The sequence below is a fragment of the Rutilus rutilus genome (assembly GCF_951802725.1).
Source record: "Rutilus rutilus genome assembly, chromosome: 3".
In the NCBI taxonomy this organism is placed as follows: domain Eukaryota; kingdom Metazoa; phylum Chordata; class Actinopteri; order Cypriniformes; family Leuciscidae; genus Rutilus; species Rutilus rutilus.
In genome coordinates this window covers 8286425-8310763 of record NC_140211.1, presented here as the reverse complement: position 1 = coordinate 8310763, position 24339 = coordinate 8286425, and the positions used below count along the sequence as shown (strand labels likewise).

At 37.9% G+C, this 24339-nt stretch overlaps 2 protein-coding genes across 5 annotated transcripts in view; both read left to right on the top strand.

Annotated features, from left to right (window-relative positions):
* Positions 1–5845, top strand: part of fxr2 (FMR1 autosomal homolog 2) — a 31020-nt gene extending 25175 nt beyond the window's left edge. For 2 of the 3 annotated variants that reach the window (XM_084405776.1, XM_084405778.1), the window contains exons 15-17: positions 26–133; positions 2866–2960; positions 4159–5845. In XM_084405776.1, coding sequence (XP_084261902.1) covers positions 26–133; positions 2866–2960; positions 4159–4269 — 314 coding nt within the window. In that variant the 3' untranslated portion in view covers positions 4270–5845. The remainder of the gene's footprint in view (positions 1–25; positions 134–2865; positions 2961–4158) is intronic. The other variant, XM_084405777.1, reaches the window with a different exon arrangement.
* Positions 5846–10271: 4426 nt separating this feature from the next.
* Positions 10272–20886, top strand: ponzr6 (plac8 onzin related protein 6). Of its 2 annotated transcripts, none has more exons than XM_084404946.1 (4): positions 10272–10412; positions 16436–16567; positions 16758–16918; positions 20437–20886. In XM_084404946.1, the coding sequence occupies exons 2-4, from the start codon at positions 16453–16455 to the stop codon at positions 20635–20637; spliced, it is 477 nt and encodes a 158-aa protein (XP_084261072.1). In that variant the 5' UTR covers positions 10272–10412; positions 16436–16452; the 3' UTR covers positions 20638–20886. The 2 variants fall into 2 exon arrangements, with proteins under 2 accessions (XP_084261072.1, XP_084261073.1); XM_084404947.1 differs by lacking the exon at positions 10272–10412 and adding an exon at positions 15514–15617.
* Positions 20887–24339: the final 3453 nt, after the last annotated feature.

The following is a 24339-nucleotide window of genomic DNA, read 5'->3' as shown; positions in this document are numbered from 1 at the left end:
CTCTCGGTCTTCTCATTTCTCCCAGAAGAGGAAGGCCGGCCCCAGCGCCGCAACAGGAGCCGCCGGCGCCGTAACCGTGGCAACCGTCCCGAGGGAGGATCCACCAGCCGGGACAGACAGCCGGGTGACACAGGTGAGGGAGTGGGAAGGAGTCAAGGTTATTAAATGCTTCTGATGTTTGGAAAGATATTTGATGCGTGTTTTCAAATTCGCGATGAAAAAGCCAACTCGATTTAAGTGCGATTACATGTAAATTGCGATTAATCGTGCCCTTCAACCAGACCGCCCCAGACCGACGTAGATCATCTTACATTTCATAAAGTTGACTGGTGTCGAACATGAGGCAAAGCAACAACTCGCTGTGTGATGAAGCAGAAGAAGTTAAAATCAATATCACATTTGCACTCGTGCAAACTTTAGTTTTATTAATAAAAGATTCAAATAAAAAAAAATAAACGTTTCAATCTAAATAATTGCACGATGTAATTAAACACACATGCTAATTAATCGCACAACAAATTTGGCTGAGAAATTACCCCCAAAAGATCATTTAAAGTCATTCATTGTGTTAAATGAGAAAAGCATCAAATATATATTAAAGTAGTTTTTTTTTATTCAACATAGAATTTAACATAAACGTTTAGTCTTCAACAGCCATGGATGACAATTTTCATTTTTGGATGAGCATCAGAGTTGTTTTGTTTTTTGTTTTTATGAAATGATCCTCTAAATAAGAAACGAAAACTGCGAGTAGGTGGTGGTCAGTGTCTAAATGAGTCACTCAGGAATGACGTAAATGGCTCTCTGTTAATAAACCATTGAATCATTGGTTCACTGGATTGAGTCACTATATATATATAGATAGATAGATAGACAGATAAATATGCATACATGCATACACTCACCTAAAGGATTATTAGGAACACCATACTAATACTGTGTTTGACCCCCTTTCGCCTTCAGAACTGCCTTAATTATACGTGGCATTGATTCAACAAGGTGCTGAAAGCATTCTTTAGAAATGTTGGCCCATATTGATAGGATAGCATCTTGCAGTTGATGGAGATTTGTGGGATGCACATCCAGGGCACGAAGCTCCCGTTCCACCACATCCCAAAGATGCTCTATTGGGTTGAGATCTGGTGACTGTGGGGGCCATTTTAGTACAGTGAACTCATTGTCATGTTCAAGAAACCAATTTGAAATGATTCGAGCTTTGTGACATGGTGCATTATCCTGTTGGAAGTAGCCATCAGAGGATGGGTACATGGTGGTCATAAAGGGATGGACATGGTCAGAAACAATGCTGAGGTAGGCCGTGGCATTTAAACGATGCCCAATTGGCACTAAGGGGCCTAAAGTGTGCCAAGAAAACATCCCCCACACCATTACACCACCACCACCAGCCTGCACAGTGGTAACAAGGCATGATGGATCCATGTTCTCATTCTGTTAACGCCAAATTCTGACTCTACCATCTGAATGTCTCAACAGAAATCGAGACTCATCAGACCAGGCAACATTTTTCCAGTCTTCAACTGTCCAATTTTGGTGAGCTCGTGCAAATTGTAGCCTCTTTTCCTATTTGTAGTGGAGATGAGTGGTACCCGGTGGGGTCTTCTGCTGTTGTAGCCCATCCGCCTCAAGGTTGTGCGTGTTGTGGCTTCACAAATGCTTTGCTGCATACCTCGGTTGTAACGAGTGGTTATTTCAGTCAAAGTTGCTCTTCTATCAGCTTGAATCAGTCGGCCCATTCTCCTCTGACCTCTAGCATCAACAAGATATTTTCGCCCACAGGACTGCCGCATACTGGATGTTTTTCCCTTTTCACACCATTCTTTGTAAACCCTAGAAATGGTTGTGCATGAAAATCCCAGTAACTGAGCAGATTGTGAAATACTCAGACCGGCCCGTCTGGCACCAACAACCATGCCACGCTCAAAATTGCTTAAATCACCTTTCTTTCCCATTCTGACATTCATTTTGGAGTTCAGGAGATTGTCTTGACCAGGACCACACCCCTAAATGCATTGAAGCAACTGCCATGTGATTGGTTGATTAGATAATTGCATTAATGAGAAATTGAACAGGTGTTCCTAATAATCCTTTAGGTGAGTGTGCATGTGTGTGTATGTGTATATATATTCTTTATGAATTCTAGATCCTTCTTATGCCTCGTATGTTACATGATGTTTCCTGAACATGTCATTGATTTCTGTGGGTGTATTTTCCATTAGAGTTGATTACGCGATACGTACGCAAAATACGTTTCCTTGAGATGTTGCAAGATCTGTGATTATTCTCTTAAAGGTGTTGAAACCACAATTAAGTTGTTTCCGAGAGCACCAAATGAGCCTGAACTAATCAGACCTGCTAGAGGATATGTTGTCTTGAGTGCGTCATTAAATGCTTTCAAGAGAAATTTACTTCCCCCAGTCCCTCCCTGCTTTTCTCTGCTAGCATCTTCTTTGGGGCCTTTCTTTCTCTGCACTCTGATCTTCACAAACTTTCATTTGTTACATGCGCTACTTTAGATTTATTTTTTATGTTATCTTGAAACATATTTGCCATTACAATTTTAATATTTATTCAATTCATTTGTTTGTCTCTATAATTTTACGTTTTAATCAAACGTATTCCTTATTAAAATTTGCTCTGTGCCCTAATCCCTGCCCGCCTGCCTGGGTCTCGCCACATCACTGTGTTCATCTTTACATTGTAGATTGTGGATTTTGCTGATGTTCATTTCACAGTCATGGTCAACATGTAAGATCTGTTTTCATGCTGTAGGTTATGGGTTTGCTCCACTTGTTTGATCTCTTGCTGTTTCCCCCCCCCCCCATCTATTTCTCTCTGCTGATATAGTTTCTGTTGCTGACTTCATCTCTCGTGCCGATTCCCAGAGCAGACAGAATCTCCCAGGGAAGGAGGCGGCCACGCAGCTCGTGTCCCATCCCAAGGTCTGGCAAAACTACAACACTAAACACACCCCTCAGCATATTGTTGCTATTAATATCATCATCATTATTATCATTATCTAAAGAAAAAAGTTCCAGGTATATCTTGTAGGGCTGCACAATTTAGCAATGATGATAATTATTATGGTTATTATCGGGGTTAACTAAAACTAAAAATCTTAAAAACATTACTGTTAATTAAGCTGAAATAAAGTAAAATGTAAACATAAGTTGAAAAACATGAACTATATGAAAATAAGAAATGTTGTGATGGCAATAAACTGAAATAAGTTTAAGTTGAAGCACTTTTTTTTTTCTGAAAATCAAATCTATTAATTGTTATATTAATAGATAATATTATAGATAATGTAATATTATATATTTTAGAGATTTTAATATATAATTTATTGTAATATTTATAGATTTTAATAGTGATTAATCACATTTAACATAAGTTTGTGTATATATACATATTTATATATTTTTATATACACACGTTTTTGTTTGATGTGGTTAATCTCAATTAATTGATTTGACGGCACTAATAAAAACTGAAGTAAATAAAGAAATAAAAATAAATTTGACCTAAAATTTTATACGCTTATTCTAAATATATTTATATTCTAAATATTTAATAAGTTTATTCTAAATATTAATAGAACTATAATAAAAGAAAAGTAAATAAAAAAAAAAAAAAAAAATTAAAAAATGTAAAATTACTGTTGTAGTATTTAAGAAAAAATATAATAACTTTATTTTAAAGTACCACTTCACTCTGAAGCGCCTATTTCCATAAATGCCTGTGTGTGTGTGTACTCGTACAGCTATCTTTGTGAGGACCAGTTTGAGTTTTAGACCATTGGAGTGAGGACATTTTGGCCGGTCCTCACCTTCTGAGACCCCTTTAAAGGCCTGTTTGAGGGTCAACACTTGGTTTTAGGGATAAGGTTATAATGAGGTTAAGGGTAGGTTTAGGGTCAGGGTTCGGGTTAGGCACTTAGTTGTGATGGGTAACGTTAGGATAAGCGGCTATTGCATTGTGTCAATGAATGTCCTCATAAAGATAGATGTACAAGAGTGTGTGTGTGTAGAGCAGCTGTACCACCATTATGAAATGTTATGTAAACGTCCGTAAAAGGACAATTTCATGAGGATTATGCACAGAACAGTCTTCAACTGCATCTCGTTGTCTCTCCATCAGGAAAACGGGACTAGCGCGAGCAAGGAAGAGCTGACTCCCTCCAAGCGCTCCCCCAGTAACGGCGTGGCATCGGCCGGGGGGGCCGTGGCCCTGGTGAACGGCGTCTCGTAAAACTCATCTCGCCCACGTCTAAAGCAAGACACCACGGCAAACTCTGTTCCTGCTTGCATTCACGTAAACCTTTAAACTGACGAATGAAAATCGACTAAAATCCTTGAATTCATACAAGTCTATGAGAAGAAAATGATACAAAAAAAAATGACGAACGCATCTACTTAAAACCACACATAACGGTGTATGTTTATCCTATCTATCAGTACTTAGTGCATATTTAAGACAAGCTTGCCAAAAATGAGCTGATGGATATGACTTAAATTTCTGACATAACACAGAAAACAGGACGTGACTATTTGGGTTTTATTTTAGATTTTTTTTTTTCTTTTCTTTTTTTTTCTTTTCTTTTTTTTTCTGTTGTCGTTGCTGTCATTATTTGTTTTTGTTTTGTTTGTACTCACTGGTGTGGGACTGTGAAAACACTCCCGAACAGACGCATCTCTGAAAACAGTGTTAGCTAAACGAGGGCGGAGCTAGCGGAGAGGCGACGGGTTGAAGGCGGAGCCTCTCGCGAGTGATTGACAGCTGAGTCTGTGGTACTCTGAGTTTAAGGGCAAGACGGAGAGACATTGTGCCTTGAATTAGAAAAAAAAAAAAGAAAAAAAAAACTTGTATTTTCTGTTTTTCCTTAATATTTGCGTTGTCCATGAGATGAGGTAGATGGTTCCTGTTTGTTTGGTGTTTTATTTTGTGTGAGGAAATGATAGGATTATGCAGAATAAGAAAGATTAATGCCAAACATGAAATTAGGATGTTTGTCCAAGGTCAAGGCGTTATTTGAAAGCCGTCTAATGTGTGTTTGTGTGTACGAGTGTGTCCCCCGATTGTACGTTATGAGCATATAAATTGAGAGGAGCGTTACATGATCTGAGAGACAACCCATGAGAATCCCGAATGGATTCGGTGTCTTCAGTTGAAATGGAGGGAAAGTGGCACAAGTGTCCAAACACTGAACTACAGAGAGACACGTAAATGACCTAGCTGGCAGGTTCACAGTGTTGATTCATTTCTAGGTTTTCAACATGTGTTTCCCCAGCGAAGCTTCTGGTGGAAGGAAGGCAGGATGTGTGTGAGCGTGGAAAAAACACACACACACACACACACACACACACACACACACACACACACACACACACACACACACACACACACACACACACACACACACACACACACACTCTTGACAGCTTCCGGTCTGGTGTGGATGGTCTAGAAGGCTCTCTGAGAAGATGAAGCCTGTAACACTGAGACTGATGCTTTAGTACACACACACACACACACACACGCATCTGAGAGCATTGTAATGTAATGCACTCCAGTTTGGTGGTATGAAGTTTGGGCCTCTTCTGTCGCTGCTGGGGTGGCAGAGAAGCCGAACAAACGTTAGTCATGGGGAAAGGAAATGGGAAGGGACCGTTGCTTCGCTTTATTTGGTCATCTCAGTTCCTGTTCTCAAAGGTTTTTTGTCCTTTTCTTTTCTTTTTTTTTCTTTTTTTTTTGGTTGTACTTTCCACATCGTTGAAAAACAAAAAAGATTAAAATGGAAGTGAAATAAATTATTTCTGGAATGACACCTGTGTGCAGTTTTTCTTGTCTCTTCTCTGCAGTCTGGTTTGTTATGGGCTCTTTCCAAAAAAAGTAGGTACAAAACACCTGTGCAACGCTTAAAGAAGCTATATATCTTCTTTTTTTTTTTGTAAAAAGTAAATGATCGTCAGACCAAATACAATATTAACTGCTGTTTTGTGAACCGGCCTAAATAAATCAAACCCCTCAATTTGAGTGTTTGTTTTTTTGCAATAAACTAAACTAAAATCCAAAAAAAACCACAACTGTGATACCAAATGTTGATATGCATAGATGTGTTGCTAACACTTTACAATAAGGTTCATTGGTTAGTTCATGTAAACTAATGTAGTTAAGAACCATAAACACCCATAAAAATACTAAATATAAAAAAAAAACAATCGGAATATAAAGTAGTACAATCATTTCATTGAAATAAAACAAATTCAATCTTTGCTGAAAAACATTGTTGAATACATATATTTGTATTATGTAATACGTATTATGTAATATTCTGAGTTTCAATTGTACGGTTTTTATTGATTTTGAGGAACACCGTTTTCCCCAGTTTTGTGCAAGTGAGATGGAGTAAATTCTCACATTTACAGTAAACCCTCATGTTCACGTGCAACGTCTCGGCATTTACTCTCAATCATTTAAGTCAGTCCATGGGAAAACAGTAGCTTGCATTGCTTATTTGAAACAGTATCTCATTTAGTTTGTTGTAATTTAAAAAGTAATGCATTACTTCACTAGTTACATGGAAAAAGTAATCTGATTACATAACTCAAGTTACTTGCAATACATTACCCCCAACTATATATATATATATATATATATATATATATATATATATATATATATATATATCAATGTGGTTGAGTGGTTTAGCTTTGATTGACAGTTGATTAATTGTCTTTTCACTTAAAAAAACAAAAAACCATTTATTAGGAGGGAAATCGTTCATTTACAAGGTTATGACCAAAATGCTGGGCATAGTTAAATAATGCTTTTGGTCATGTTTAAAACTACCTATAGTCTTTATGCTAGATTAATTGAATGTTAGGTAATGCATTGACCAAGACAAACCATGAAGTCCATGTGGGAGCGCCTCGTACATTCAAACACAAACTAAGCTCTCAAATCATGTTTGGCCTACTTTTTAAATAGCTTGACTTCATTAAGAGGAATTATAATAGGGATTGTGTTTGCGTGTATAAATGCTGAAACTCATCATAGAGGTTCAGACGTCACATGCGATTGACAGTGTGTTTTGTTACCGGAGCTGATCGACTCCGTCTGTGTGTTTACTGATTCATCATCAGTGTGTGTACACTTTGCGTTACGCATTTGTTTTAGCAATCCTTTATTCTGCTCAGTGCCTGCAAACCGGTTCTGTTCCAGGATATGTGGGGGGTTACTATGCAAATAATACCTTTTACAAAAACTTTTCATATTATTGTTATTATTATAACCTCTATTTTACCAGGAAAAGAAGCACATTGAGATTAAGAATCTCTTTTACAAGAGCGTTCTGGCCAAGACTGACAGACACAGCTCGTTTGAGTTTAACAGATAGCCTAACATCCATCAATACATGCGCATATTCACACACAAGCAAATCCAATCAAATTTCAATATCAATACATAACTAGTTAAAACATCTATGCCCAATGTTTCATCCTCCAAATCGTTTAAAACTGTCCAATGAAACCAGCTCACTAAGTTTCAACTTCATAATATTGGAAGGAGCAGCAAATTGAAATGCCTTTTCCCCCCAGTTCAGTACACAGAGGTGGACAAAGTACACAACTTCCTTACTTGAGTGAAAGTACAGATACTACTGGTCAAATATTACTCCGTTACAAGTAAAAGTTGTAAAGACCGATTTTTACTTGAGTAAAAGTACAGAAGTACTCGTTTTTAAAAGTACTTAAGTATCAAAAGTAAATGTCAATGCATTGTTTTATTATTGTTGCATTGTTGTGTGTAATACTTACAGTACCTTATGCCTCTGAATCTATGCCTGCAAACCCTCATATCAATATCAGATGTATTTCTAGAGCACAGTTCCAGTCGTGGGATTGAATGTGAGATTGAATAAGTCACTCAATAACGTCCACAATGGTTTCGGACACCCAAATGGCTGTTTCGTCAAATAGTGCCCTATTTAAATGTTTTTGGGCTTTCAGTATGAATATGTTAGCCTTACTGTCATCTATAAGCTAACGTTAGCGTGCTCCAAAACAATGACAAAATTCGCATTTAGAAGACCAAACCCAACGTTGAAAATGTTTATTACGTTAAACCGACGTCGGGTTCTGACGTCAAACCGACTTTCATTTCCAACCGAAATCATCCCCTGACTGACGTTACTACTTTATAAAACGGATAGTTCCGGTCCTTGATTCTGATTGGTTGAGCCGCGTTAGAAGCCGTTACTCAACAAACACCATAGACAGTAAAAGAAATGGACACAGCGACCCCATTGGATTCAACGGAGAAAAGTGAAGTCAATTAGAAGCACTCACTTCCTGATGGTCGAGCGTACTGCGCAGACTCAAACTGAGCTTGATGACGTAGATGTGTCTGTCTTCTAGTAGCTGTGCCAGGAGAAATCTGAATCATTCCCCTCCGAATCTTGCAGAGACAGTTTTTTACAAAAACTGCTTCTACGGGGCCATAATGTAAGATACAAGGTAATGGAGCCTTTTATACATTTTGGTGTTTCTTTAGAAATAAATAATGGACAAAAGTCTTTAAATGCCTCAGATGTAGTTATTCGCTGTCAAAGTGACGCCAAAATGAATGGGAGTCAATGGAATGCTAACAGCAGGTGATGGTCCGCTAATCAATGGCGGCGCCCGGGGAAGCTTCAGTGTTTTCCGAAACATTGGCCCCCTGACAAACACACACCTGTGATTACATTACATTAGTGTTACTGCGCAACTGCGTTTGCGATTCTTTGTTGCTGCATGTGTTGCTTAGCAACCTCTTTGGAACTACATTGCTTGGCGGAGGAATACATGTGCTATGTAAGGGATAATGTAGAGCGAGGCGGTTGTTTCGCGTCGGGGTCTTGTATCAGCCTGAAGGGGTTGTATTTGCTATAACAACCGCCTCGCTCTACATTATCCCGCTTATTACATGGCAACCTACCAAATAAATCAATAATTTGACACAAAATATTGATTTAAAAAGGAGTTTATTGATTTAAAAACGATTGTATTGCTTCCGCTAAAGAAAATTGTCCGTTCCGTCTCTACGGTTAGAATCCTGCGTCCATAGCAACGGTGTGTTAAACTTAGCAGCGTTCTGTTATCAAGAAATAACAGGCCGCATTCTACATTAGAATTCAACCAAGCCATGTAATAACATGATAATAAACTCCTTTTTAATTCAATATTTTGTGTCAAATTATTGATTTATTTGGTAGGTAGCCATGTAATAAGCGGGATAATGTAGAGCGAGGCGGTTGTTATAGCGACTACAACCCTTTCAGGCTGATTCAAGTCCTGATCAGCCTGTCGGGGTTCGCTATAACAGCCGCCTCGCTCTGCATTATCCCTTACATATTTTTTGTTGCTGGTGTTTATTTTATGAATAAAATAAATATTAAAATGAATATTTTTATGGAGTAACCGTTTTATAAAAGCAATAAGCCCCTTGTAAAAGCCGTGTTTTACAGTGAAGAAATAATAAAAATACACAAAAAATACACACAAAAAAATAAATAATTCCTTTCAATATTTATTTTATTTAAATATTTTATTTATAAAACACGGCTTTGCGGGGCTTATTGCTTTATTCTACCCAAGGACCATGACAGAATTGTAGTTGAGTAAAAAGTACAATATTTGTCTTTCAAATGTACTGAAGTGAAGTTAAAGTAAAAAGTTTCCAGAAAAAAAATAATACTCAAGTAAAGTACAGATACTCAAAAAGTGTAGTTAAGTACAGTACTGGAGTAAATGTCCTTTGGTACTGTCCACCTCTGCCAGTACGTACCACTGGAACAGACAGTAAGAATAATTCCTGGGACCGTATAGGCTACAGCTACAAACATACTGTTTACAGATGTATATAAAGATATGACGGAAGTAGACCCAGGATAGATTTATAAATAAAAACATGCCAGTGTTTTTTGTCTACGGATGGACAAAGCAAACCATCCAACCCGAGCATATACAACACACAATGATGAGTGAGGGTTTTAAGATTTATAATGAACCTCAGTGCACCATGATAAACAGTGTCTAAAGCATGTAAACACTGTGAATATGCATGCATATATATATATAGCATTACATGATCATAATATCAACTTTTCTAAATGTCATTGTTAACTGGTTTGTATTCAGGATGAATAACAATGTCTAATGACTGTCAGCAGAAATGCACCTGTTTTTCTACTATTGCTCTGCACTGATGATGGTGAAGGAAGGGTGTGTGTGTGACGTGCTCACCTGTGGTCACGATGGCTTTTTAGTTTCCTCCCCCCTGTGAACAGCAGAGCATCGACACAAACGTCTCTCACATACACACACACACTCCCTCTGAAGACCAGGCTTTGGGCAAGTACACCGTTTTCTACACTTCTGCAAATATTTGCATCACTTGTTTTATGTGGTATTGCATTTCTGAACTGTTCCTGTATCTCATGACTTTTTGTAAGAGTATTTTTTTTTTTTTTTTTATGTTTTAGGACTTTTTTGCTTTTAAATGAGCTTTTACACATCAGCAAAGTTGTCTAGAAGTGTAATGTTTCTCATTTAGTATGCGTGTTCAGGCACTGCGGCTTTAATTGTAAATGACAGTAGCACTTCTTAATACTTAAAAAAATTCAAATAATCACATCCTCGAGGGTTTCTATAGCACTTGTTTTTACAGCCGTGTCTAATGCTTTATGATGAACGCTTTGCATCCTGGAGAACCTGGAGGGTATTTACAAGTAAAATAAGGAGGGAAATATATGAAAAACCAGTTTCCCTGACCTCACTTACGTCCTTTCATTTCATGTTGTTCTGTGGACATTGGCAGCCATTCTGCTCCATGATCTTCCATCACTTTTTCCTTCCTCGTATTATGCTCTGATGCTCTTTACCAGAATAAAGGGTGTGGGAATTTGCATTGTGTTCGCCTGTGTCCCGGGGCGAGGAAGTGACCGTCCCTACGGGTGGAGAAGGGATTTTTCTCTTTCGGTCCGGCTCGAGTTTCACCGTGATCTCTGACTGTAGTGGATATAATACATCGTGGCCGTATCCATTTAATGTGATGCAATTTAAATCCTCTCTGTTCACAAACCTGTCTAGACTTGCTATACAACTGCCTAAAAATTTGCTCAGTAAATAGGCTACTTCATTTTAGATCATGTGAGCTATGCAAAAATGGGACAGGTTTCGGTAGATGCACAGATAACTGTTTTTACTCCCGGCTTTTGAGTTTTTTTGTGATGCTATAACCTTTAAAACAATATCCAGTGTGATTTTAATGTTATTATGCTCTTTCAACACAGTTTAGCTCTGCTATTCATTCATTTTGTTTAGTCTTATAAAGTGGGGCAGTGATTTTAAGCTCATAGTCCAACTAGAATGTAAAAATTATGTAAAACAACTCTAGATGGGTTAGAAAGTCTATGTAACCTAATGTCTGCTAGCAACAAGTATATTTATAGTAGAAATCAGTGGGGATTTCTTTAAGACTGCAAGGGAAGCTCTGCTTCCCCTATAATGTCAAAAAAATGATTGGTCAAATATGAACTATTGTGTTAACATTTTATTGACTAAAAATGCGTTAGAAAACGTTCATCTCAAAGACGAGTTCGTTCAGAATCAGTTACACATAGCAGGTCGGCTGACTCGATTTCCTTATCATACATTCCCGTTGCGTCACAGTGCATTTCCCTGTTGAAGCCCAGCGTCCACTGACTTCAATGAGGCTGCTTTGAACAGTTTTTTTCAGTGCTTCGAAACTAGACGGTGATTGGATAAATGCTGCGATTATGTCCCGCCCACGGACGCTAGCGTCTCTGAGGAGTGGGCTGGCCTGGACTCCGGGCTTCTGCGTGATGATTGGAGGGTCTGTCGAAAGGCTGCATCTCCTTTTGATTGACAGCGATTTCATACAATAAAAAGTCGCTGATGCTGAAGCTGTTCGAGCTCAGTCCCATCGCGGATTTTGCAAGTGTTGTCAAAAGACAAACTGCTGCAACCTATTTCTTGGTATTTGCTTGTCGAAATTGCTAGCCAATTTTCATAATACATTTCACACAATTCTACATTTATACCTCATCTCACGGGAAAACGTACAAATTCTACGAGGTGGCTATTTCGTACGAATTCATACGACCTCACTTGTACGAATTTTTGCAAAATCGTACATATTTTACGAGTTGCCCAATTCGTATGAATTCATACGAATGACCTACCCCTGACCCCGCCCCTAAACCTACCCATCACGTGGGTTTAGACAAATCGTACAAATTCGTACGAGTGAGGTCGTATGAATTAGCCAACTTTTTATCATTCGTACGAATTGGTCGTGAGATAGTGTTGTACATTTATATCTTTATTATATTATTACTTATTATATATTTTTTATATTATTATTAGTAATAATTATTAAAATAATTAAAAAAATATCATTAGTAGTAGTATTATTATACTTTATTAAATTATTATTTATACCTTTATTATATTGTTACATTTATACTATTATACCTAACTCTGCAGGCCATTGAGAGGACACTGGTAAAGTCACTGGAAAAGACGCCTAGTTGGTATGACAGGGTCACAGAGCATTTTCTTGAAAAGGAACGTAGGGCAGAATTCACGTATAAAAAGTGTCCCATTTTATGTGACATGTTCAGGTTAAATTGAAACTGGAAAACCCTTGCGAATAATAATTAAATGTAATCTCACTAAAGTATAATAATAATAATTATAAAACGGATAGTTTTCAGATATAGACATTGAATAACCAAATGTAAAATAACTGGATAGTCTTTCACTGTGCAAATTAAACGGATTAATCCTTATTAAAGTTAAAGCTACAAAAGTGATTCAGTTTTTCTTTGTCCTTTTTTGTTTGATTAACATTAAAATCATAGCCTGGGAAAACCCTGACGAACTTCCGGCAAATTTGAGATTTGCTCTGCAAGTCTACGTCTGGCCAGGAGCCCATTCAAGCCCATTTCCAATCTTTCCAAATCGAGGCACCGATCACAATCGTTGAGGCGGGCTTTTACACGATGACGATAGCGCAGCGACGTTGAAGCAGATTTTGTACATACTACATAACAAAGATGGCTGCCGCCGTGGAACATCCGCAATATCACTCGTTCGAATCAGCTATCGCGTCTGTTTTAAGCGATTTGAACGCTTCCTTTTTGTTAAAAACCGAGGAAAGAACAACACTCGAAGCCTTCATATCTAAAAAAAGATGTTGTTGCGGTCTTGCCGACTGGATTCGGCAAAAGTCTGATATACCAGCTTGCCCCGTTGGTGGCTAAACGAATGGGTCTTAGCGAGAGCCCCCTGGTAATGGTTATATCAGGTCAAGGAAGCGACCAAGCTGGGACTCTCAACTCTACAAATTGGCACAGACAACGAAGAATTAATTTGAAGCGGTCGCCAGCAGCTCTGCATACGTCATCTCCTTCATCGCTCTGATTGGTTTTAGGTCTATCCAATGCGCCCAGAGGCATTTGAGCGACGTCCGTTGGTGACGCCCCCTTTGGAAATGGGCTGTGAATGAACCTTACCCAGACCCACTCTCAGTTACAACTGAGATGGGTCTGGTGTCAACCAGGGTATTAAAATCACAGACAGCAGGTGAAATAGGCCGCTGTCTCTTTAAGAGCTAATACACATGTATAATACAGCTCTTGCTCTTGCATTGATCAAGACAAGCGCATGTGGGAGCGCCTCATACATTCAAACACGAACTAAGCTCTCAAATCATGTTTACTGTTTAAATAGCTTAGAGGAAGACTACATGGTTTATTTTACCGGATGAAACAGGACAACACAAAATAATAATAGTAATTATAATTATAGCTGCTGTCTCTTTAAGACCTGATGCACGGATCCAATACACTGATACTGATACACATGTTGTCTTTCTCTACTGTTTAGTTCACTTGAGCCATAACCGACTGTTTACTACTCTGAGACGGGCATTTTTTGACAGAATTTTACCATTGCATTGTTAGCATTCATAAAAATGTTACAGACCAACTGGCAATTGACAATTGATGAGTTTAGGCCCTCTGCAAACTGTCAGAACTGTTCTATGTATTATGCATTTTAGCAAACGTAACTGTTTATTAATTTAAGTCATTTAACTTTATTTAAGTCATTCACCTTTCATTTTGAGGCCACACCCTTCTCCCCATCAAATAAATGCTGAATTCAGAACCACATACTCTTACAATTTCTGCCATAGAAAGTAAAAATAGAGTAGTATTTGTTACTAATTCAGCAAAACGGGGCTCGGGAAGATGTCGTAGATTTGGGGTGCTACGAGATATTTGTTTATACGAGAACACTCGTATAAACTGCATGGCCGACACATTGGGACTTTTGACGGCACATCACATTTTTTAGATATATTGATAATGCTTACAATCATAATCATGGGCCGTGCTGGGGAGGGGCTAGCAGGTGCTTCAGCACCCCAAGAAAGACCAAAGCACCCCGATAGCACCCCCAAAAATCATTTCTGGAAGCAGTTATATTCAGGCTGCATTCCATGGAAGCTCTGAACCGCATGGTGAAGAAAAAAAAAAGAAAACTTATCTTGTTATTCCAAGATATTAAGTCGTTATTTCAACATAATATGTCGTTATTTCAACATAATATCTGTTATTTCGACATAATATCTCCTTATTTCAACATAATAACTCATTATTTCGACATAATAAGGGGACATTCTAATCTGCGTTAAGCCACATTGAGCGTTCTTATAATGGTTTTCTATGGGAGGAAAATGCTTAACGTGTAGGCTATAATTAAACACGTTGCGGTCATATTCTGGGCTCATCTGATTTTTTGTACATAGGCTATAGCCTATACGTTTTCATCAGAGCCACAAATGCACCTTTTTTTTTATGGGTTAGAGTTTTGTGGTTGAAATTTAAAAAGAGTAACAAATCCTTCCTTCGCGGGTCAATCTGACCCCATTAGGAATGAATGGAATTCTTCAGTACACATAGAATAACCTAAAAATGCAAAAACATTACCAAAAAAATATTTTATAATGTCTACATGTGTATCTGAATGCATACTGAAGAGAAACTGGCTTTAATAGGACCCGGCGAAACAGCTCATTTCCTCCAAATAGTGATATAAGGCACATTGGTCTCTAAAGACACCCAATGTAAGATATATTTGGAGCTGAATTAAAAGGGTTATGCATGAAATTGTGAGTTATTTTGAATTTAAGTTGAAAGAATGTGAGGAATGTGCTTACATTACTATTTATTTATTATTTATTGATCAAATCTAGTAATTTAAACGTTACAAAAAACCCACAAAAATAAACAAATAAATCTCAAAAAAGAATTGCATTAAAAAAATAGAAATAAATATTATCAAACTGAAATTAAACAAGCTTTCTGGACACATTTTATATGGGTTTTCAACTTCCTGCGCCTTTACTTCAATCAAAACTCTTCTCAATCTCATGCGGTTGATGCATGTGCGCGCGTGTGTGAAAGGAAGCCCACGGTTTCTGAAGTGCAGAGGGAATATAATTTCAAAGTTTTCTGTTTCAGCCAGGTATGGTAACTTACTGCTACTGTATGTTCATCGAGTAATACTGGTTAATGCCGCTTCTTAGACGAACTCTCGAAGTCTATACAGTGAACAGGTCTGATTTAAACTAATTTACCAGATTTTAATCAGCCTGCCCTGAAGGGGTTGTATTCGCTATAACAACCGCCTTGCTCTACATTATCCCGCTTATTACATGGCTACCTACCAAATAAATCAATAATTTGACACAAAATTTAGACGGTTATAATCCTGCGTCCATAGCAACGCTCTGTTTTTCATTGCAGGATTCTAACCGTCGAGACGGAACGGACTATTTTCTTTAGCGGAAGCAATACAATCGTTTTTAAATAAATAAACTCCTTTTTAAATCAATATTTTGTGTCAAATTATTGATTTATTTGGTAGGTAGCCATGTAATAAGCGGGATAATGTAACGTTAGAGCGAGGCGGTTGTTATATATATATATTTTTTTCTTCTTTTTTTCCCGGTTTAAATATTTATGTTATGTGGTAACAGTTAACTGTTTTATAAAAGCAATAAGGGTACGAGAGACCGTGCTGAATTGTGTATTTACAAGTCAATTTAACTAGCAAGTCTCGCCCTTCAGCCTTTTATTCACATAACGTTACAGCACCGCTGTTCGTACCTTAATTATTTCTTACTGCTCCTACACCTACAAATGACTACTAATTATTAGTAGTAGTAGTATTCAAATGAAAAATATAAATCTACATGTGCTTAAAAACATGCCTCTATAAATAAATACATCTATTGACAAGCATTCTCACTTGTCTGTGGATTTTTCCATGTGTTTTCCCAGATCACTGAGTGATAATCATGGCGCAATCATCAACTGTAACTGTCCAGTCACCCATGATTCTGGCCCCTGATAACTTCAAGCAAAACATGTGGAGCACAGGAGTGTGTGACTGCTGCGAAGACATGGGCATCTGTAAGTGTTTGGTGGAGAGAGAGAAAGAGGAATAGTATAGGCTAACTGTAGAGTTAACCACAGTGAGGAATGTGTAAAATAAACATCAATTTGCGTCATGTTGCTGTCTGGGGTTTGAGGATGTGAGATTTCGGATGAACTGAAAGCGTAACTAATTCAATGCGTGTTGACATCTGTGTTCCTGTGACAGGTTGCTGTGGTTTATGGTGCAGCTACTGCCTCATGTGTAAGACCAGCGAGGACTTTGGAGAGTGTCTCTGTCTCCCCATGCTGGAGATTTGCTTCGGAGGCATTTTGCATCCTATTACATTCGCCATGAGGAGCAGTATGAGAGAGAGATACCACATTAGGGTAATTACTATGTTGTAATACAATTATTACCGTTTAATATAAATACATTTTCAGCATCAATACTCCCAGCCGATCACATGATCCTTCAGAAATCATTCTAACATGATGATTTGCTGCTCAAGATTCAACATTTCTGATTATTATCAATGTTGTGGCAAATTCAAAGTTCTTTTTGGTTCATGTCTCAAAGTAGTTATTAAGTTATAGCAAATTCGAAGTCCTTGGTTCAGGTCACAAAGAGGTTTCTCAGAGTCGAGGTTCCAGGTCAGAAGAATTAACTTTATTGACAAGCAACAAAGTGAGAAGCCAGCTGGCCGTCCGGACATCTGAGGTTACAATGGCCAGTGTTCATGTCTTTTACTTGTTCTTATCGCTAGGTGATAAGAAAACCCTCATATCTATCTCCTCTTCTTTGCCCCTCCTTGTGGCCTTGCCACCATTAGATACATCTCTCCCTAAACCTTCTTCTATTGGTGGAACATCTCAAAAAACATGTTTTTCTGCCAGCGCATCCCAGCACCTGCATTTACAGACTTTTGGGTACTTTTCCATTCTCTTATCCTTGTGACCTATTTTCTGCTGGGCATTACAGCATTCAGACTTTTATATGCAGGGTTTCCGCGGGGTTCTGAACTTTAAATTTAAGGCCTTAAAAAGTCTTAAACACGGCCAGATTTTCATCCTAGGTCTTAAATTTCATTTAGTCAGGTCTAAAAAAGGGTTTACCCTCGTTCATTTCCAGAAACGCTGGCCGCAGAAAGTTATTACAAAGTAGCAAAAAAGTATTGAGTTGTAGCCTACAAAGCGGAGCCCTAGAGCAGGGGTCTCCAACACGTCGCTCGCGTGCTACCAATAGCTCGTGGCTTGATATGAGCTAGCTCGCCAGAGGCCGTTCACATATCGCGTCTGTTGCGCGCTCAAGTTTGTTCAAATGTTTGCTCATAATTGAAGCGTAATTGAAGCTAATTTTTTTACCAGGCGCAACGAGATGAAAAAAATCGAAACTTTTCAGAATGCCGCAAACGCGCCGCAGGTCATGTGACAGGAACCAACCAATCACCCCTTTCCATAACAACATTGAAAGCTCAGTCAACATGAAGGATGGGGGTGCACCCAAACACTACTAATAAATATGAGCTAATGTGTAAATGTCAGTAATTTATCTTTTTTGACTCATTCTTTTTATAAAAAATTATTTAAAGGCTGAAATATGAGGTTTATCTTTGTATAAAACCTTTTTTGTCAAAACTTTATTTGAACTTGTACATATTAGTAGATAACATGTTGCAAGACACTCTTTTAAAATCTGGCGATTCAATGGTATTTTAATGTTTACGTACACAAAAAGTGCATATTGATGCTAATCAATTTGTTATTTGCTGTTTTTCGACATAAAACTTGTTGAATTGACTTCATTCTGTAGTATTAGTACTTTTTGAACAGGATTCTGTGATAACCGTGATAATTTTGGTCACTCTAGTTATGATCAACTGAAATCAACAATAATTGTGTTTTTACAGTATAATATGCAAAAGTAAAATTTTCTATTAAAAAAAGATCTACCTCTCCCTCCCTCTCTCTCACACACACATCAGATAATCCTAGATAGATAGAAAGATAGATAGATAGATACTCTAATGATCCCGAGGTAACTATCTATCTAACTTGGATAATGCGTTGTGTAGGTCTTAAATTTCAATCTTTATGGCCTTAAAATGTCTTAAATTTGACTTACTGACACCTGCAGAAACCCTGTATATGAGACAAGGGAAATTCTTCAACAAAAACAGTTGTGCTGCTTAATGGAAACCGTGATACATTTTTCAGGATTCTATGATGAATAAAACTACCAAAATGAAGTGAGTTTATGTTTACGAATCAGAAAAACATTGTAGTGCTTATATAACAACTTGTTAGAAACGTGATTTTTTTTAAAAACACTGTAGCTTTAAAATGTACATTTGAGGTTTGACTGAATAGTTGAAAACACATTCGACCGGATTGCTTTCGTAGTGTAAACGCTCATGTGATCCAATGTGTTCAAACAGCCACAAAAGACCATCTTCTCTCCGTCTACTGACCTCATGCGTAACATTATGGGAAGCGGCTAGCCAGACGGGATTTAAAGCTGCAGTCGGCAAGTCTGGCAGATTGGGTCGACTTAGCTAAAATTTTGAATGTTTACAACTCTCGTGCCCCTCCCCCACTACCAGCGAGCACCCTCCCATCGAGTTCGTGCTCGTCAGTGCGTGTGCACCATGTTTTCTGTGAACGCGTCCGTCTCTTCAGCATCGATTAACACCATGGACTCGGAGGTAGGCTGCCCAGGCTAATCTACCCATAGATAGCAATAACCGAGGAATTGGAAGCTTGCTAGTAGATTTTCTCTCCGCCATCACGCTTCGTACAATCCAACACACCTGCGAACTTCAGGCGTGTGCATGTGATATTGTAACGTGCGCGACTCAGCGCGATGGGTGGGTGAGTGGGATCTGTGGCGTGTGCACGACCTGTGATTGACAGTCAGATCTCACACCCCCCAGCGCTGATTGGACCCAATGATCCGGGAGCGGTGGATTTTTGCAAAACAAATAACACGCTCCAGGCACTGGCGGAGCTAGGGGGTGGCCAGGTTTTAGGGGGTGGCAAAGCGTTTTAAAAAACACAATTTTTGTCAATAAAAAAAAGAGACAGAAACAGCAGTTGTGAGAGGGGTGGCCAAAGGGGTGGCCAAGCTTAGACCAAGGGTGGCCACGGCCACCCCTCTCACAACTGCTGTTTCTGTCTCTTTTTTTTATTGACAAAAATTGTGTTTTTTAAAACGCTGAACCGTCTCTTTAAGACCACAAAAAACGTGAGACTTTTCAGACGCACACTCCAACTTCACCTCAGAATGAGCTTCAGCAGAACATCAGACAGTGATATGCACATAGTAAATATACAGGGTGGGCCATTTATATGGATACACCGTAATAACATGGGAATGGTTGGTGATATTAAAGTCCTGTTTGTGGCACATTAGTATATGTGAGGGGGCAAACTCCTCAAGATGGGTGGTGACCATGGTGGCCATTTAGAAGTCGGCCATCTTGGATACAACTTTTGTATGCATTCCCATGTTATTACGGTGTATCCATATAATACCCCACCCTGTAGAGTCAATCTTTCTCAACTGGTTGGTTGCAAGACCGTTTTGAGTAAGTCGAATAGTGTGCAGTCAACAACAAACGTAGTTCTCTTTTTTTCTGATGCTACTTTTATTTTAGAAGATGTGTGTGAAAGCTTGTGACACTTATGTCAGATGCTGAGAAAAGGGCATTGTCCTTATTCAGGCCATCCTTAAAAATATATTGGTTTGCAGTAACAGCAAAAAAGAAAGAAAAAAAGGGTCGGTAGGACGGATTAAAACACCAGTAAACTGGAATGTGTCTCTCTCGTCTACTTGTGATCCGATCTTAATACCAAGAGTAAACAAGGCCATACATTTACATACATTTATTGTGTTTTCTCTCATGAAGGGCTCGATTCAGGACGACTGCTGTGCGGTGACCTGCTGCACGGTGTGTGTGTGGTGTCAGATGGCCAGAGAGCTGAAGGCTCGCAGACACAATCTAGTGGTCATCAACCCCACCGTACACACAGTTCACCAGCAGCCGCAAGCCTTCAACCAGCCGACTCAAGCCAGCAACGTGGGCTACCAGCCTCCCGGATACCAGTAACCTTTGACCTCTGACCTCAAGCTCCCCGGAGAGCAAGACCTGCTGTTCTGTTGAAGTTACGTAGTTATCAGGAAATCTGTTGAGATGTTATTTCTATATTCATACCTATAGCCTACTCGTTTAACAAGGCCAATATTTTTTTTCTGAACAAAATATTTTATGATGACTGTTCTATTTTTTTATTTTCTCTATAGATAAATTGCCAAATGTAGGTTTATATATATATATATTAAACTGACCAAAACTGTTTGATTCTTGTATGTGAATTTTTTTTCATAAATATCATAATATAACATGCTAAACAGACGTGCGTATCAGATCCATTAACAGTATTAACTTGACAAACTCAATCACAACAATCGCTGTGTTTTTTTCCTTCCAGTCTGTGATTGGGCGGCTGTAGCTTGTCCAAAGAGAGTCAGCACAACAGAACTCGTGTTTAATGAGACGCTGAAGTTAGTCACCAGGGAGTCTGGAAGGGACGACTGATATACAGAAACACAAGTGATTTGTAGCCAACGAAGCATGTAACTGCAGCAAAGAACACAGGGTGGCCGCGGGTCCTTAAATAAAGTTTTCCTAATAAAAGGCCTTAAAAAGTATTAAAATGCCTTAAATTCAGATTCAATAGGTCTTAAATATTTCTGGTCACGTTACCGCTAAAATTTCTCCAGTCTGACGGACCTAATGTACGTCAAATAACCAGTGAAGCATCGAATCGCGAGAATGATTCAGATTTTTGATAATGATAATGTAGGCTTTTTTTGGTAACGCTGTTGAGGCTCGCACTGCTTGTCTCTGTGATAGATTGTATAGGAAGAAATCAAAACAAATGAGCATAACGGCAAACACACACAAAAAAAAAAAACTCCCAGAAGAAACATACTGAGGTAAAAATTCAAAATGTTGAGCTTTTTATTTATAATATGTGATATAGTTAAGTAACATAACATGACGGGAGCAATTTTGCTGAATATTCTCACGATTGCAAATGGTACATTGATTTTAGTTCAATAAACAAGTAGTGAATATTAAATTATTTCAATTACTTAGGTTAAATATTACATACGCATATGTAATATAATGTGTATTTCCATCACAGGCTTGGTCTTAAATTTCATTCAAAGTGGCATTAAAAAGGTCTTAAAAAGTCTTAAATTTAACTTGTTTATATCTGTAGACACACTGAGAACAAACCCCTGTGACGCACAGTGTTAAAGAATAGTGACACTCCCACTGATTTCTAAACTCTACAAACAGAAACGTGGCTTTTATCTAGCTATTATCACTGTGTACTCGTACGGTAAGCCTGTTGGCAAAGAAAGGAAGGAAAATTTCAGTTTGATGAAAGTTTATTAAGTCATACATAGAAGTTTTGGATCAACATAAAGGCGAGTGAATCATAAAAGAAATGTCATTTTTGGGTGAACTGTCCCTTTAAGGAAATATTTCATATTGTCCACTAGGGAACCTGATCGCCCACATAATTTTAAATTAAAATATGAAATCAAAAATAGCTGTTCTACTTAACTTTTTTTTTAAATAAAATAAAAATAAAATAATATGAAATGCACTTTTTTTCTGTAGTTATGCTAAATTATTGACCTGACCAGGATTTTGAGGTTGAGATTTAAATGATCTAATTCTATTCAAATTTAACCTTATGGATTTCACAGCAATTATATTCCACAGATCCCTCCTAATCCATAATTTGTATTTTATTATTTTACGTATTTATGGTCAGCTGATGCAATTTCTTACATTTTATTTTAAAGCAACACCAAGTATCTTTTGCTCTCGGGGTCCCCCTACAGTTGGGAAACAGTATTGTCTTCTACTACTGTCGTAAAATCTGTCATGGTAACACCAGGGGATACACGTGCATTTGTTGACAAGCCGATACTCCCTAACTCTGCAGGAGTTCTCACGTCTTGGGCAGATTGCCTGCGTTGCGTGTGAAATGTCTTCATCCCAGGTACAGTGGCATATATTTCAGCATGTCATATGAATATAATTTCATGGGTTTTATTTTTTTCAAATGCCAAAAGATCGCGTAGCTCACGTTTACAAGCCAGCGTCATTATAGTAGCCTATTGGCTACTGTTTTACAGAATGCTAATTCAATTCAATGTTTGTGTGGTAGGTAATAGCCATATATCGTAAATATTATAATATCAAGCTACCATAGATGAATCTGCAAAGTTGAAAAATCGCTTTGCATTATTATAGCCTGAGGCAAGACACTTTCACCAGAAAAATAAATAAACAAACATGACTATCAGCATGCAGTCATTAGGCTACTTAGCCTAAAAGATGATTTTGTCCGTCTAATCATGTACCAAACTTGTACACGCCGTTTAGACATAGGCTTACCTCTGACTTTTTTTTTGTCCATTGCTGCTTTGGCCATGACAAAAATATGCACGAAAGCCGGAAAACAAACGCTGGTTGACCTCTCACGTCCAAATTTGAGGAAGTGGTGGGGGAAGTGACGTATGCCGTAAAGCAGTCGAATTTTGTAGTTCTTTTTGTGCTCGGGTTACTACCCGAACCCCGAAGTTCCATAGTGCCAGTAAAAGCGATGCAGACCCCGTCAGGCTATGGCAGACGTGTCATTCAACCTATTGTAAGTCGATGTACCATCACAAGTGTCTTGGAAATATATTATGAAGGTCGAAAAGCTACATAGTGTTGCTTTAAGTTGTAAGAATGTAAAAGCCAGTGGGTAATATAATATGTACGAGGTCAACACAAGGCTTATTTCTCTTCGTTCTATATTTTAATGTCCCAATACTCAGGAATCATTCTTTAACCCTTGTGCGTCTGTATGGAAATGTTCATCTTTTTCAGTTTAGGTTATAGTTTTCTTGCCTGTGTTTATGCCCACTGCACACGTTTTGAGACAAATGTGTATTTTTATTTCACCCCTTTTCCTTTAATAAATCTATGTTGCACTAAGTACACAAAACAGTTCCACTCAAGACCTTAAGGACAAAAATGTGCCCCAGTTTGTAATACCGGGGCCATTTAACTATAAAATTATGCAATCTTTGTTAATAGGCTTTCATTCTGTTGGCAAGGCTTCAAAAATTTACATTTTTACTATTTTTTACCAGATGGTGCCATTTTCTCAGGTTTGGCCGGATAAATTATGCAGCTATAATTGTGTGGGTGTGAAAAACCACAAAACGTTTTTTTTACTGGCATCTAATGGGGACATCAAGCTCAAACTTGGAACACAACTTGTTTAGATATATTACTTTGATTTTCTAGCAGTTTTAAGTTAACATTTTATTATATATACAGTACAGGTCAAAAGTTTGGAAACATTACATTTTTTTTATATTTTTGAAAGAAGTCTCTAATGCTTATCAAGGCTGCGTTTATTTGATCAAAAATACAGAAGAAAAAAAAAATCTGTAATATTGTGAAATATTATTACAACTTAAAATAATAGTTTTCTATTTGAATATACTTTAAAAAATAATTTATTCCTGTGATGCAAAGCTGAATTTTCAGCATCATTACTCCAGTCTTCAGTGTCACATGTGACATCCAGTCTATCACATGATCCTTTAGAAATCATTCTAATATTCTGATTTATTATGAGTGTTGGAAACAGTTCTGCTGCCTAATATATCTGATGAATAAAGGGTTAAAAAGAACTGCATTTATTCAAAATAAAAAAATATATTCTAATAA

What these genes read in the sequence shown, in the direction of transcription:
- ponzr6 (XM_084404946.1), top strand. Translation starts at nt 16,453, where the DNA reads ATGGCGCAATCATCAACTGTAACTGTCCAGTCACCCATGATTCTGGCC. An exon ending in CTGCGAAGACATGGGCATCT is followed by an intron (nt 16,568 to 16,757) that starts GTAAGTGTTTGG and finishes TTCCTGTGACAG; the next exon opens with GTTGCTGTGGTTTATGGTGC. An exon ending in GAGAGAGATACCACATTAGG is followed by an intron (nt 16,919 to 20,436) that starts GTAATTACTATG and finishes TCTCTCATGAAG; the next exon opens with GGCTCGATTCAGGACGACTG.